Source organism: Coffea arabica, chromosome 7e (genome assembly GCF_036785885.1).
Source record: "Coffea arabica cultivar ET-39 chromosome 7e, Coffea Arabica ET-39 HiFi, whole genome shotgun sequence".
Classification (NCBI taxonomy): domain Eukaryota; kingdom Viridiplantae; phylum Streptophyta; class Magnoliopsida; order Gentianales; family Rubiaceae; genus Coffea; species Coffea arabica.
The window spans coordinates 12,841,507-12,857,712 of record NC_092323.1 but is presented as its reverse complement, the minus strand read 5'-3'; the positions used below and the strand labels follow the sequence as shown (position 1 = coordinate 12,857,712).

The window sequence follows — 16,206 nt, the reverse complement described above, 5'->3', positions numbered from 1 at the left end:
ATATGAGTACAATTAATATTTATATATTATATAATTATAATTATGTATTTATTTTATAGAGTTTGTATAATTATAATTAATTATATATATAATATTTAATTTAATTAGTTACAAACTTATAATAATGATGTTATTGTATTATATAATTATATATTATAATTATTTAGTTAAATATAATTATACTTATATAATATATATTATAAATTTATTATTATTATATAATATTATATTTATAATATATATGTATATTTATAAATGTATATTATATGTGCATATAATTATAATATATACATGTATTTAATATTAATAAGTTATATAATTATAATAATAATTATTTTAAATATAATAATATATAATAATAACTATATTTAATATGTAATATATATTATATTTATATAAAATATTATTATAATTAATATTTGTATATATTATATAATTATATATTTAAATTATAACATTTGTATATTTATATTTAATTATATATTTAATATTTAATTTAATTAGTTACAAACTTATAATAATAATATTATTATTTATATGTATTATATAATGTATATTAATTTATGTAATATAATTAATATTATCAATTATATTAATAATTATACATGTTTACTAATAGAAACTATTAATTAGTTAGACTAAATTTACTAATACATTTATATTAATATATTTAATTAGTGAAGATTTCTTATATCCCATTTACAAAGAGCCAATAACTATCATTTACAATGGGATTTATAATATATTTATTATATTCCATTCCAAAAGAGTCGACGAACCAAACATCAACTATAGTAATGATACACATTTCAGGTATTTGAACCAAACAAATGTATTGGAATGAATGATCTCATTCCAAACCCAAGATATCCGATTCCGAATCCGAATCCGATACCGATGTGCGAACCAAACGCCACCTAAAATTACCTAAATAACAGATGAAGGATGAAATCGCCTTGAGAGTTAAAATGTCGGAGGACTAAATTGACCATTTCCCCTTCTTCTTTATTGCAATGAGTAGACAATTTTGTCTTAAACCCAAAAAGAAAAATGGTGTTGCTGCCGAACGCGGATCACGGGAATCCACCCATACAGTAGCACTATAGTAGCTAGAAAAGTCACATAACTCTGTCTGAGAATTAAACTCCATTAATGCTGTACAACGAAGAAGAAGAAGAAACAAATTCTTCTTGGCGTTATTTATCATTTCTATTGACTTTTATTTCATGCATAGAACTTGCCAAGCTTTTCTGGCAGAACATACTCGGGATTCAGGCCATCCATCTCATATTGGAGAATCATCAGCTGTAGTCGTCTCGCAGCTCTTCTAAACGCCCAAGCTGGAGGTCCTAGAATTTTTTGCAATACAATTTGCCAAAGCCGAGCCATGAGATGTTTCTAGACGCTTGATCGCCTTCTTTACCTAATCGTTAACAAACACCACTTCACATAAGCAGTAACTAATACAACAAAACATAACTGTACCCAAAAAATAAAAATTTATTATGAATGTCCATTACATAAAAAGAAATTTCCAAGTTAACGAATTGTCATTACATTAACATAAACTCTGTCAGAATGAAATTTGATCAAGCATATTTAAGTAGTAGTTTATTACTACACCTAAACCTAAATTTTGTGATGTCCATTGAGTTTAGAAAAGGAAGCATACCTGCAAGGACCAGTTGTGGTGTGGAGGGAGACAGCAACAGTTTTGAAATGAACGGACTGCAAATGATGGGGAAAGGATGATGTGCCCATATATATATATGGACCACTCGTATACCTACCATCGGACTCCAAATTCCGGACTTCACCTTAAGTTTTAAGTTTTAACAGCGCATTTGCTTGGTTGCCGAGACCCAACCCTTTTCCCCAGAAGCTTTTAGTTATTGAATGGAAAACACTTTTCACGTTGATGATCCCATAAAACGCTTAACGGTGTGGATACGGTCAAATGAAAGGGGTTGTCGTCTTCCCATTTACTAGATCTCGATTCTGCCTGTCTCGAATCGGATCCATCAAACTATTTCGAATACGATTAGGGATTTAATTTCGATAAATTATTTCGGATACGAATAGGGATTTAATTTCGTTATCGGGATCCGGACCCAGATCCATTTTGTCAAACTAAAAAAGGGTCGGATATGAAATATAGTATTTCGATCCAGATTCGAATATAAATGGATTAATCATTTAAAAAATATATATTTATCAATATAATTTGATTAGGGTGATGTATTTGAATAAAGTCAATTTGATTTCTTTTCTTATTTAGTTTTTTTTTTGTATTAGTTATAAATTAGTTTACAAATGTATTTTTTCTCATTTTTGTTGCAGAAAATTGCGAAACTTGAAATGATGTATTTGATATTTAATATTTGAATGAACCTTTTAGAAGTTGTAATTTGTTGGATTTCATATTGACTTTGTCGTTTTGGAATGACTTTTGTAGATAGATTTGTGGTTCACTTTGAAATGACTATTGTGAGTGATTTGTGATTTAACTTTGTAATTTGTGACTTAGATTTGTGATTGACTTTGAATGTCTTTGTAATTTGCTGCAAAACATGCTTCGTTTTAAATTCTTGGCAAAATAAGTTTCATTTTTAAATTGTTGCAAAACAAGTTTTGATAGATTTTTTTCCGAATAGACCCGACGCGGATCTGAGACCTGTCAGATCCGGATCCGAAACCCGTCAGATCCGGATCCGAAACATATAGTAGAAGACCCGCTGAATAAGCGGACCGAATCCATATTCAATATAGTAGGCCGGGTCCGGGTTTGAAATAATGAATTCTGGTCCGGACCCGACCCGTTGACAAGTTTACTCAGGTGCTCCCGCACTATTTGACTATATGAAGTTGTTCCTCTTTTTTTTTTTAAAGAAAAAAAAGATACAAAAGTTTTAAAAATTGTTTTCATAGTTTAGTAGTATGAATGTGAAAAACAAAAATAATTTTTAAAAAAATGTTAAATCCAAACAGAGCCTGTACATTCTTAAAGTTGGACTATAATTATGTGGGAGCCCAACCTTTTCCAAGTCCAATTGAATGGGAAAAAAAGAGGCCAGCTACACAACTCCAATAAATAAATGGGCATGAAAACGAAAAAGCAATTCTGCAATAGCCCAAATATGAAAACTCTACATGTTTGTGCGCATACGAATAATCAAAGATTCATGTTCGTTGGTAACGTGGTATAGCAACCGATTCGTGTTCAGCTAGACCAATATCTGAATGCCAAATATACAAATTTTAAGAGCAATATAAATTGAACCAGGTTAAGTAAATAAAATTGTTAAAGATATACAGCCATGGATATAGTACCAACACCCAATGTTGGTCACAATTGTCAATTTTAATCAAATGGATAGCCAGTACAAAAATCTAGTATTGTTTGGATTCCAAACTTTTCATAAAAAAATTTGTATGCTTTTCGTGAATAAATTTTCTAATTATTTTTTTAACTCACATACATTAAATTAATACGAAAAATGTATTTTCTGTAAAAACTCGAAAAAACAACAATCAAAATGGCGGCCAAATAAGGCTCTACCTTTTGAGAAGATGTTTGGTATAATCAAGCACTTAACTTATCATAATTAGTTTGTATGAGAGTAAATATGAAAATACATAAAGTGGGAATAAAATGTTTATACTAAACCCTCTCCACTCCCTTTCTTTATATATAGTAAGTATAGATATTTCTTCACCTGTAATTAAGGGGTTCTTTTCCCCTTTTTTTTTTTTAAAATTAAAAAGTTAATTTGATCACATTAGGATACAAACCCACGGCTAACATTTACTTGCTACTGAAGTTGTCATAAACTCGTGTGGACGCTGCCGCTTTACTTTTTGCAATAAAGTCGTTCAAGCGTCTGCACGACTTAAAGGAAACTAGCATTCCCGGTTGGGATTCTTAAAATCCCAGTAAAGTCCCAGGAACGTGGAGTGTGGGAGACGCGTAGACTGCGCACCAGGCGCACTGTAGACGAAATAGAGTAGCAACGGAGGCGCAGGATTGCGTCCGCCGTCGGCGACACGGCACACATTAGCTAAACTCAGCTGCACCGGAAATTCACAGTGATCACCGACAAATTCAAGCAGAAAACACGATTTTAAACTCTAATTTTGACCTCCAAATTTGTAAAAAGCCAGTTCAATTTCAGGATCATTGTTAGAAAAAGAAGTAGAAAAATGTGGGTATTCTATTTGATCTCCTTGCCGCTAACCCTAGGCATGGTGATTTTAACACTAAGATATTTCGCCGGTCCAGACGTGCCCCGATACGTGTACTTTACAGTAGCGTACACCTGGTTTTGCTCAATTTCCATCATCATCCTCGTCCCAGCCGATATTTGGACGGTAAATTTTTGTGCCCTATTCTGATTTGGAAAATTTGCGTTCTTTTCTTGCTTTTCTGTACGGAAATTTAGCTTATGTTATCGATCATGTCAATTAGGGATCAGTTACTTGTTAGAAACATGTTATTCTAGCTCGAATTGCATGTAGTATTTACGAGGAAGGTTTTTGTTTTTCTTCCTTATTTTTTATTTAGTTTTTTTTTTGTGTTATTCATCTTCCCTAATTTCTTGCCTGTCTCAGCTGGAGCATTTAGCTTTCTGGTTTCTCACTCTTCTTTTCAGTCACCATTATAGAATTTAGCAACGCTTTTTGGTTATTGCGTGGTCGGTCTAGTTTTATTAATCTTGTTTCTTTTTTCTTTTTTTTTTTTTCCCGTACAGACTATTATTGGTCATTATAATGGAGGAATCTCTTTCTTTTGGAGTTGGTCATACTGGAGTACATTCTTACTCACTTGGTATGCCACTTTGAAGTGTTACAGCCTTGTTACATTGGCTCTCTCTTTCGCAGATGGTTTGGAGCAAAAACTTAATTTTGATTTGTAGTGTATAACTGTTGAATAATTCTGATTTTGATTTATAGTCCAATTCTGGAGCTATTACCTTTTTAGTATAGTGCAAATTGTTGAGTTAGTTTCCTGGCCCAAGAAAAAAGAAGTGCAACTAGCAAATAGCGGAAAAAAGATATCTTGGGGTTATCAGCAATCTTCCCTTTCACTTTTACATAATTTTGATACTAATTACCAAAGACTTCTGGTTCGGGATAACTATGCATCATTTTTTGAGAAGTAGGAAAGATGTTTATTGAAGCACCTCATCTTTCTTTACTTGTTGAAATCCTGACTTCTTAATTCAATTGTATGTCTTTCTAAATCTTTGTCTGAAGTGATTTCTACAATTTGTTGTTGAAGCAGGATTTGAGCTCCGATCTAACCGATCATTTAATGTTGACATGCATTTAGCTAAATGCCTTGGGGACCAAAATTGTAGTGGTTTAGTTTTATTGATGAATAGGTTTTCTCTTCTCCATTTTAATAGTCTATACTTTGTTCCGCTGACTCTTTTTGATTTGTCTGTCTAACTTGATCATGTTCTTTTATATCACTGAGTAGGATTGCAGTGCCCCTTATTCAGGGTTTTGAGGATGCTGGGGACTTTACAGTTACAGAAAGATTGAAGACCAGCATTCATGTAAACTTAGTGTTCTATTTAATAGTGGGGTCCATTGGCCTTCTTGGGCTTATTCTTCTTGTTACTATGAGCAAAAATTGGTACGTTCTTCCTCTTGAATATCCCATTTGTTTTTTCGTCTACATTCTCTCCTTTGTCTTGCTTTAGGCGTGTGTCCTGTTGTTTAACAATCTAGGTCTATAAAAGGTTCAGTTTCTTGGAAAATTACCCATGGATACGCCAGCCAAAGCCTTGGGAAAGAAATTGTGTATCTCTTTCTACCACGTGTTAGTATATAAAATTCTTGTGTTCTATATGCTTTTCTATTGCCTACTTCAGGAAGTTATGAGGAGGAAATGACCAAGCTTGCATATTATGTAGTTTCATTGTCTGAGACAATGAGTATGGTTACTTAGTAGAGCATTTCCAGTTTGGGTGGGTTCAATGACATAATTGATTAATAGTAATCTTTTTAGTGGTTATTATGTTTCTATTACTTGATTTCCTTGGATTAAAAACTTGGTTCAAGCATCTTTGTTTAGGCCCTTAATTTTAGTGACATGCTATTGATTTTACTTACAATTGGTCCTGGCTCTTGTGCTCTTGAATGTTTCTTAACAATACTTTCACTGATAGGGACCGAGACTTGCTAGGTTTTGCCATGGCATGCTCAAATACATTTGGGCTTGTAACTGGTGCTTTTCTTCTTGGTTTTGGTTTGAGTGAGATTCCAAAGGGCATTTGGAGAAATGCTGATTGGACAACTCGCCAAAAGGTTCTGTCCCATAAAATTGCCAAAATGGCTGTGAAACTTGATGATGCTCATAAAGAGTTATCAAATGCGATAGTGGTAAGTGTTTTAGTACCAGTTGTGTGTATATAATTTCAATTAAGCTTTGTATTTCTGTGGCATTTCTATTGGATGGTACAATGTTTATAAATGATACTCAAGATTCTGACCCTTGAGCAGCTGCAAACCATGTGTTCTGGTTGTACTGTAGAAATTCTATAGCAGCTTGACTCATACACAATTGTGAAAATGTTGGGGAGTAGTATACTAGTGTAAGTGACTAATTGAGGAGAAAATGAAAAACTTAGACAGAATTGCGAGTTCTGTTGCTGTGGCTACCCTTTCTGAGAACTAAGCACATAGAAATACACTCACATAGCACATATATGCTAGTAGAGAAACAAGGTTAACTTCCTTCTTCTGCTTTTTATGGGAAGCAAGTAGCAAATCATATATAAAGTTATATCATGGTAAAACATTTTTAAAATTTATCAGAAGTGTTTTTGAATTTATGAAAACAGATTAAATTTCTAATTAAGATCTGTTGTTGTTGATGGCATATTTACCAAATTTCTTGTGAATGGTCGTTTCATTAGGTTGCTCAGGCAACATCAAAACAGATGTCCAAGCGTGATCCCCTCAGACGTTACATGGATGTTATCGATAATATGTTGGTGCAGATGGTATTTCTTCTCCTCTACTTTCCCACCTAATGAAGTTATTGTGCAGATTTTTTCTTTCAGTTTTTACATATTTGATATTTCAGTTTAGGGAAGACCCATCCTTCAAACCACAAGGTGGTAGACTGGGTGAAAATGACATGGATTATGATACAGATGAAAAATCAATGGCAACATTAAGGTGTCATCTTCGGGGGGCTAGAGAGGAGTATTATCGGTGCAAAAGGTAAAGTAAATACTTTGTTTGCTCAGTGAACATCCTGGCGTTGTCTTCTTGCATATTTTTCCCTGCTTTATTACCTCTTGCTCTGTCACTCTTTCTGTTTGCCACATGATTGCCTGCTTGTTGCAGTCCCTGTGGCTATGTTTTGAGTTCTTAAGAAGCTCAACTTATGTGAGGATGAGATTAGATGGAACGACAAAGAATACTTCAGGAAACATTATAGAAGTCACAAATGAACCTCTTCGTAACACATCTGCATATTTGTTTTATAAGCCAATCTATGCAGAAAACCGGAATTATATTTATCAGATCTCTTTCAGAAAAAGATAAAGCAACGGAGGAAGGAAAGGAGACTGTTTCCGAAATTTGAAGTTTCAGCCAAAAAATTTGAGGATTGGGGGATATGTGCGCATTACTGAGAACCACATAATTTGGGGAATAACATCATACTGGAAATGGAAACAAATCAATTTAAAAATTAGTTGAAGATGTGGAAAAAATAAAAAAGTAAGACAGCTCGGAGGTGGAATTTTGAACTCCCATGTTGATTAAGAAACAACAGAGTAACATTCAGCCAATGAGGCACGATACATTTTAATTCTACCAAACCAAACAAGTTAAGATGATGTTTAGAAGATGTGTCTAAATTTATTGGTTCAATGAGGATTGGAATCAGTCATTGGTAGATAGTTAGCTGTAATTTCTTCAAAAATTGGGATTATGGAGTTAGAAAATAGCAGTCAAAGTCCCTTGAAGCAAAATGGTGGAAAATGAAGTGAAGATACCAAAGAGAGATCACAATGTGTTAAATTAAAAGTTTTCGTGTTCAAGATGAGTGCTTCTGTTAATTGTGCAATAACAAATTCTTTATTCTGGCAAATGGAGAAAAGAAGATGTAGGAGATGCAACATCACAATCCAGCTCTCGCACCTGGTTTCTCTCTCCCCCACCCCACCCTTCCGTTATTCTGGTCCTTCTCCTCTGGTTGGCATTTTAAAAGTGTCAGATAGAGCTTTTCACAAGGATCCTATGATGTTTAATTTCTCATTGTCTAATGTTGGAAGGAGCCCTTAACTGTTTTTTGTGACTTTTTAGGATATTTATCTCTTGACCTAACAGGACAATCATTTTGATTTGAAGCTTGATTTACTTTAACTCTGAATATTCAGATGAAACATTTAACTCCATATTGGTTACTCAAGTGAACTAAAATTATGCTATTTTTCTCCTGTTCCTTCTCTGATCCCATTTCCTTTTTCTGTATCAATTGGCAATATCAGAACCATTTCCGTTCTGTTGTTATCATGACATGAGGTATTGACTGTTGGCATATCACCTAGTTGAATTGGAATGAATTTTTTATTCTTGTGTTGCAGTGAGTACATGACTTTTGTCTTGAAGGCTCTTGAATTGGAAGATACCACAAAGAATTATGATCAACGGAGTGCAACTGGATGGTTTGTCCTACTCCTCCTTTTTTAACTTAATGAATTACGTATACGTTTGTGTCTAAAATTACTTACGGGTTATATTGTGCAAAATTGAACTCCAAGAAGAACAAGGGTTCACAGACTGAGACGTTATTGTGTGTATATGCATTTGTCTAAATGTATCCGTACAGACGTGTGTATTTATCCAAGTAATTTAAAGTGTCTACGCGACATGAATATGTGTAGATGCTTTGATTTTGGTTCCTTATTCAAGCGTTTCCATCAAAGCTCTTAGGCTTTGTTGTGCTTTTTCACTTAATATAGTTGGTTGCAAATTCACAATCAGCTGAGCAAGTAATATTGGACTGCTTTTTTATGTACTGACTGCAATGGCTTCTTGTCTACATTTTTAATTACTAATTAACATAGATAAGTTCGGTGAGTGTGCATGACTGGCTCTGAAAATAGCTTTAGATATTCTTTGCAGGATTTATTATCTTGGACTGTGGTACTTATTTTGTCCATGGAATGGCTTGCTTGACTATCATAAGGATTCTTTTTATCAAGCTTTGATTATACTAGAATGTTGAGCTTCAGTAAATAAGCCATGCAGATTCCTGGGAGGGTTAGGTTATCATACTGTTAGCTCTGCACTAGAGAGATTTCTGTGTGGTAAACCTGATTTCCAACCATGCCTTTGGATCTTTCATGTGAGGTGCTTTTGGTTTTATGTTGGACATAGTGTCTGCACTCTAGCACTGGTATGCAAAAGCATGCCAAACTTTTTATCCCCAAGAAGAAGAAGAAGAAGAAGGAGAACACGACAGCCCACTTGTCTGACCTGATAGTATATTGGATACTTGGACTAATTTTTGGATGATTGAGAAGATTGTACTCATTCTTATGCTAATAAGTGAGAATATGACAGCCTGTTGTGACATCTGTTTAGAAATTTTGTTATTACATTATTTTGTGAAAAAGGTTTCTGCTTGCAACTTACTATACTATTTGACATGCTTCCCTGTTATTCCAGGTCATTTATCGGATTAAGCTACGTACTTCCTTTTGATGAATCCAGATAATCTTAGATTAATCAATATATAATTTGATATTTTAGATTGGGTGTATTTAAGTTTCTGAATCTCGTATTGCTTAATGAGAAATGGTTAGTATTCTGATGCCTTTAATTGTTGATTTTCTTTATTTTTATAATACATATGCAGTTGATTTGAATGAAAATATAGCTCTCATTGTGATTTGGCTCTAATCTCCTTATTGAGTTTAGCAAGATATGTCTCTTTTGCATTCCTTGCTGAAATGTCTCGTCTTGCAAGGTGAAATTACCCGTTTTTCTTGTCTTGCTAGTGCTAGTGTTTTTTTCTTTTGCATTATATTTATGGCAAGTGTTATTGTGCATGTTTAAAATCACATGTTATCTTTGTATTTTGTTATCAATTTTATATACTTCTAAGTGGTTCATATTTATGTCTGTAAAGCTGAAATGTGAGCACCGGTTGTTTGTTGTTGTTGCAGGAAGTATGTCTCCAGCCTCAGACCTGAGCGGAATGGGTCATTTGGATCCTTTCTGGATGCCTTGGGTAATTGTCATGAAAGTTCAGTTTGTCTTTTGAATTTGCTCTTATACCCAGTTACTGAAAGAAATCAACGAAAAATAGCATTTGGGAATTGGTGTTCCATTTCTAGGACAGTAAGGATTAGTTTTGAGGTGCATTTGTTATTGCTTTTAAGATTTGTTGTTAAACTTCATGTAATGTGTTTGAGAAATTTTCATTTAACATTAATGGAATAAAAGCATTCTTTTATTAGAATAAGGAGTTGAATGAGATTTACTTGTGTATACAAAATGAGCAAATGATTGAAGGAGTGTATTCATATAATGGGAGTGAGGGATATTTGAACCACTTCACTGATAAAATATCTTTCATAAAAGGTGAAAATCGAATTGACAAATATATCTAACGAGTATCATTTTGTGATGATCCAAATTATGCTTGGTAGAAATTTAATTTTTTGTTCTTTTCTTAATATTTATTGAGTCTTTATTTCTTCTAATTGGAGTGTTATACTGTTTGCAAAGTGACCTTGTAACAGGTGCATTCTTACCTCTGGATTTTGAAATTAAAACCACTTATGAGGTTGACAGAATTGGAAAGCATGGAGATTAAATTGTTAACAATTTAACCAATCTTCTTTGGAAATAAGATTCTTTGAACATGTATAAAGATATGATAAAATGGATTCACAATCTGCCTTTATAATAAATCAAATGATTTTATCATTCGATAGTATTTTGATCTACAATAGGCACAGAGAGTTGAGAATCATTAGGAATTTCAATCTGGCAGGAAATTAGGCAAAAGAAAACCTAGAAATTGAAAGTCCTGACAATTTCCAAATTCATATTTGAACTCCGCACAGAGACGGACTATTGGAGTTGGTATTTCTGTTTGTTGGTTACACCTTGTTGTTAGTGTTAGGTTGAAACCTTGACCATGTTTTTGCAGAATTTATCTGGCGGTGCATCCTGGAAAAGCAATTTGAGAAAGTTTTGGCTGTCATTCTTGGTTGCATGTCTGCTGCTATTCTTTTGGCAGAGGCAACCATGTTGATTGGAGGAGTAGATTTATCTCTATTCTCAATACTGATAAAGTCTGCAGGAAATCAAGAGGTTCTTGTGCAGGTGCCAATTTGATTTTCTATATTGTTCTCTAATTGCACCAAAAGTGTTCAAAATAGTCTCAGGGGGATTCCTTCTAATAGCATCAGATCCTAACTAACAGCTGCGCTTTTAGTCTGCTTAACTTCTTACTAAAGAAATATTGTAGAATCATTTGTAGCATGAGGTTGTGAGCAGCTGTCATAGTAGCAATATCTTCAACTAGCTTGCATTCTCTGAAGCACAATTTCATGATTTTTTTTCCCTGCCAATTGGTAGTGTTGATTCCTTGTGTGCCTGTGCATGCATGTCACACCTGATTTTGTTCAGATTGAGCATAGGATTTTCCCTCCTGCCCCAGCCCTCCATGGCCCCTGGCCACCAAAGAAAGTAAATTGCCACCTGAATGCATGGTCTTCACATGAACTGTAGTCTAATTCTTTCTTCTCCATCATCAGGTCTTTGCATTTGTTCCTTTGATGTATATGTGCATTTGCACTTACTATTCACTATTTAAAGTTGGGAGGCTGATGTTCTATTCATTCACACCAAGGCAAACAAGCTCAGTCAGCTTGCTAATGATATGCTCGTAAGTTTTCTTGTGGCAATACTAGAATAATCATGCTTGACTAATACCCTTAAAAAAGTTGTTCCTAACAAGACTTCCTTGCATGTCTCTCAGGATGGTTGCTCGATATGCGCCTCCGATCTCGTATAATTTTCTCAATCTCATTAGTCTTCACGGGGATAAAAAAACTATATTTGAGACGGTGAGCTTCCTTGTAGCCAGTAAACCTTTTTCAACATATATTTGCCTTTTGTTTTTGTATATGATCAGATTTTTCAGACAACAAACTGTGTGCGATACTATTTTGTTGTTCAATCTTGCCTGCAGAAATGTTTATTTATTTATTTATTTTTTTGCCTGCAGAAATGTTTAATTCCTTTTATATACATTAGAAAGCCTCGAAGTAAATTAGTTTGAGGCATGGTCAAAAGTTGTGATGAAGAAGCTTTATTTTATTATAATGTGCTATTTTCTATTTCTTCAGTTCCTGAATTGTCAAATTGGTTTTGCTTATAGATGATAAATTCAACGTGCAGGGAGCTCACTCATTTATGTAAATCTTCTTTGCCATCCATTCTTTCACTTTAGTTATCGTACAAGGTCTGTTTCTAGAAATCAAAATTAACAATAATGGGAATTAATTAACACCCTTGGGCTTCGTCCCCTTTCCAAGAGAGGTGGAATGGTTTGCCTTTTGATATGTTGATGTGATATTAATGTAACATATTCTTTATTAGCCTCTTTCATGGTCTCTGCATCACTGGGTATTTACCCCTTTTGTTTCTTCCTTGAGTTCATGAATAATGGCATATCCCATAGCAATGTCAAATTTGGTTTTGATATGATCTAAATCTCCATCACTGTTGAATAGTTTGTTGACATGGAACAAATTTCTGATTGCAGCGGATGGGAACCATTGACAGTGCTGTCCCATTCTTTGGTAAAGGATTTAACAATATATATCCTCTTATCATGGTTATATACACGCTGTTGGTTGCTAGCAATTTCTTTAACCGTGTCATCGCTTTCTTTGGGAGCTGGAAGAGACTTAGACTTCAGACTGAAGAAGATGATGTGGATGGTTTTGACCCATCAGGATTGCTTATACTGCAAAGAGGTGAACAGAGTTCATATGCATTTATTTCAACTGCTGGATATCAAAATCAGATTCTTGTCTATTTTCTGTAGAATTGCCTCTCCCTCTCTCTCTCTCCCCTTCTCTCACTCAGATACAATACAGCTTATTGTTTCTTTCCGAATGGAATTACCCTGTGTACACCAATTTAACTTCCTACTTTTACAGAACGAACTTGGCTTGAACAAGGCCGCAAAGTTGGTGAGCATGTTATTCCTTTGGCCAGGAACTTCAATGGCATGAGCACGGATTTGGAGTCCGGCAGCCATGACATGGTATGTTGTCTTCCCTGGTATAGTGGCTTTTGTGGGTCACTTCTTCAGGATAACCTCCACTATATGTCTTTTAATATAGAAGATGAATGTGAATCTGATGAATTTGGATATCGAATTGCTCCAACTTGTAAAGTTTCTCACTTCAGAACCAGCATAGTCAATATGTCCTATCAGTATGTCTTGTCTGCTCTCCTGCTAGGACTACTTGGTTGTATCTGACTAAGAGCTAATGCAAACTAAAATGTTCAGGACAGGAGTACTGTTGAAATGAAGGTTACGACAGACGTGATCGAGGATGATCTGAAGGGAAGTTCATCAAAACCTTTGAAGGAGGAGGCCCGTAGTAAGTATGGGGGGAGCAAAGAAGCCATTAGCAGCAAATATGCTTCCATGAGGGAACAGAGCAAACAAATACCTAACCAGAAGCTAGCAGAGAATATGGCATCTGCAAAGGTCTCTTTGCTTGATGCCGGAAGCTCTAAATCTGGGAGCTCAAGTGGTATTAAGTCCGGTTTAGCCTCGAGGTGGGCATCTATGAAGGCAGGTTTTCAAACTTTTAAAGCAAACATGGAATCTAAAAAATTTCTGCCTTTGCGTCAAGTTCAAGAGACCCAAATTTTATCTCGTGCATCCTCGTCAGAATCTCTTGATGACATATTCCAAAGACTGAAGCGACCTTCTGCTGAACATGGAAATCATAGCGATGAAGATGAAGCTGGAATGGAGATCAGAGTTGATGGTCCTACAAGATAATATTGTTGGTTGTCCCAGTATCCGGGGTACATATTATACTCATTGACGTTGTAAATGAAGACACCAAAGGAACCAACATGATGTACAGGTTGGGAAAATGTTTGACCAAGTTCTTTTCCATTGTTGTAGAATTCAACAGAAGTGGCTGTGCAAGAGGAAAGTTGAAGAGGGTGGTAGCGTTAAGCAATATAAATGTCCAACAGCTGATGGCAGAATTATTGTGGGCCTGCAATCCGATACCTGACATTTATTTTCCACTAGGTGCAGAACATGGATGCAGAATGTACCCTTTTTTTTTTTTTGCTTTGGTACCAAATTGATGTTCTAGCATATTTAGTGACGTACCTTACAAGCTCAATGCCAACGTACCTTTTCTTGGTTGAATATAGAAATGGAGGGTTTTATATCTAACATCTATGTGATAATATACATTGTAAAAAAGAATTACGGCTTCGGGTTCAAAAAAAAAAAAGATGTGTTGATTTTGTGGTATCCCATGAGGAGATGATAAAAGCTAAGGAGGCAGAGGTTTAGGTATATCAATATGAACAGATAAATGAATTACAATCTTTTAGTATATGATTACTATAACATATTACACGTATGGTCGACCAGTTACTAGTCTTGATTTCTCCGCTTAAAGAAGGAATTTGGTATTCACTCGTCACCCTCTTCCTGATTCTTCCTTGATGCCCTTTGCTTTTGAATAGCAATCAGACGATAGAGTAGCTTGTTTGTTGCATGTGGAATAAGTACCAACTACAGTAGAGGTCCACCAAACGGAGGCTTAATTAAGTGAAAGCAACATCAACGACTTTCAGATTGACATTGAATAAAAACATGCATATGCCCATTGGAGTAGTCTAGCAGCCACAATCTACTTTACAAGCCACGTTTATGTTGCTTTCGATCACTAGGTCAAGGGTCAGATTGCTAACGTGCCTCGACTAAACTGTGAATCTTCTCTACCTCAAATACTAATTCGATCAAACGTATCCTGATGGAACTTCGTTTTCTATAACAGAAAAGTTTAGGGTCAAATGCCGAGGGAGGGTTTTATTCTGTAATTAGTATACTTTTATCTTTGTTGCAAAATGGACTAATGTAAACTTTTTTTTTTTTTTTGAAATAATTGGAAGATCTTGAATTCAGAACCTCTTATCTACAATTCTTCCCATCTTATTATCCAATTCAGCCTTCCCTCAACCTAACGTAAACTTGGAACGGTCCATTTCTGACTCACAATTCTAAAATGTGAAGGCCTCCTCCCTCACTAGTTACAACTACTTGTATAAGACAATGTCTAGTGATGTATGCACGGACTAAAGCATGGAAGTATGAACTTCAAGATTCAATCGATGAAACCCTTTTACACTCTTGAGTATTTTCAAAGTATCAAACACGCGTGAGATGATCAAAATCTAGGAATTCAACTAAATAAACGAAAACAACAGAATTTAAATGACGAATTAACAATAAGTAAAGAAAAGAATAAGTTGGCCTGTGATAATTTCCCAAAATTCTCATCTTATTTAAGATGTCAAAGATACGATATACACTAGAATAAGGATCTCCATTTCTATTTGAAGCTTTGTTCTGTGATTTTTGCTTATAAACACAGGTTAGATCCTCAGTTTGAGCCCCGAAAATAGAAAGGTAAAACTAGAAAATATAAGTCTTCTTTCTCCCTCATATGATATCCCATCACTAATGCTCAAATCTTTCTTTACCAGTCTTGGAACGCACTAAAACCCCTTTAGTCTTCACACTTGTCGATCGAATCAACTTGGACCAAAACCCTTCTTTCTTCTTTCCATCCAAGCCACTTCTAGCTCGTCTTCTCGCAACATAAGCTATTGATTTGCTCTTTCTCATCAACCCATGTTTGCCATGAATCATAAAGGGATTAAGCCCTGTTGAAGTGGTTCGATGGTGATGATTTGCACGATGATGAGTTGGGGATGTACATGTGGATGAAGATGCAGAAGAATTGAAGGCAGGTGATGAAGAAAGTGAAGAAGAAGAACGTGAAGGAGCCATGGAAAATGTAAAAGATGGCAGCTTGGCAAGTCTTTCGTTTAAACAAGATGAGCAAAATCCGGGCTGTTGCCTTTGATTTGGATGCTTCTCGCACATAA

The 16,206-nt window shown here is 34.8% G+C and overlaps 1 protein-coding gene and 1 long non-coding RNA gene across 2 annotated transcripts; one reads left to right on the top strand and one right to left on the bottom strand.

The window, feature by feature from the left end:
- Nucleotides 1–956: 956 nt before the first annotated feature.
- LOC113701394 (uncharacterized) lies at nucleotides 957–1,898 on the bottom strand. Its single transcript, XR_003450904.2, has 2 exons — nucleotides 1,673–1,898; nucleotides 957–1,423 (listed from the first exon to the last, which is right to left on the bottom strand). It is a non-coding gene; the product is annotated as an uncharacterized lncRNA (long non-coding RNA).
- A 2,054-nt stretch (nucleotides 1,899–3,952) lies between these two features.
- On the top strand, nucleotides 3,953–14,479 carry LOC113701830 (uncharacterized). The gene is made up of 14 exons (XM_027222657.2): nucleotides 3,953–4,368; nucleotides 4,749–4,825; nucleotides 5,480–5,638; nucleotides 6,174–6,387; nucleotides 6,924–7,010; nucleotides 7,094–7,233; nucleotides 8,607–8,687; nucleotides 10,194–10,258; nucleotides 11,186–11,361; nucleotides 11,796–11,926; nucleotides 12,020–12,107; nucleotides 12,809–13,022; nucleotides 13,209–13,315; nucleotides 13,565–14,479. Exons 1-14 carry the CDS (start codon nucleotides 4,201–4,203, stop codon nucleotides 14,066–14,068), a joined length of 2,211 nt encoding a protein of 736 aa, XP_027078458.1. The 5' UTR covers nucleotides 3,953–4,200; the 3' UTR covers nucleotides 14,069–14,479.
- The last annotated feature ends 1,727 nt before the right edge of the window (nucleotides 14,480–16,206 follow it).

Bases quoted from the DNA above. Each gene is read 5' to 3' on its own strand.
- LOC113701830 (XM_027222657.2), top strand. From the start codon at position 4,201: ATGTGGGTATTCTATTTGATCTCCTTGCCGCTAACCCTAGGCATGGTG. The intron at 4,369-4,748 runs GTAAATTTTTGT...TTTCCCGTACAG, and splicing joins TCCCAGCCGATATTTGGACG to ACTATTATTGGTCATTATAA. The intron at 13,316-13,564 runs GTATGTTGTCTT...TAAAATGTTCAG, and splicing joins AGTCCGGCAGCCATGACATG to GACAGGAGTACTGTTGAAAT.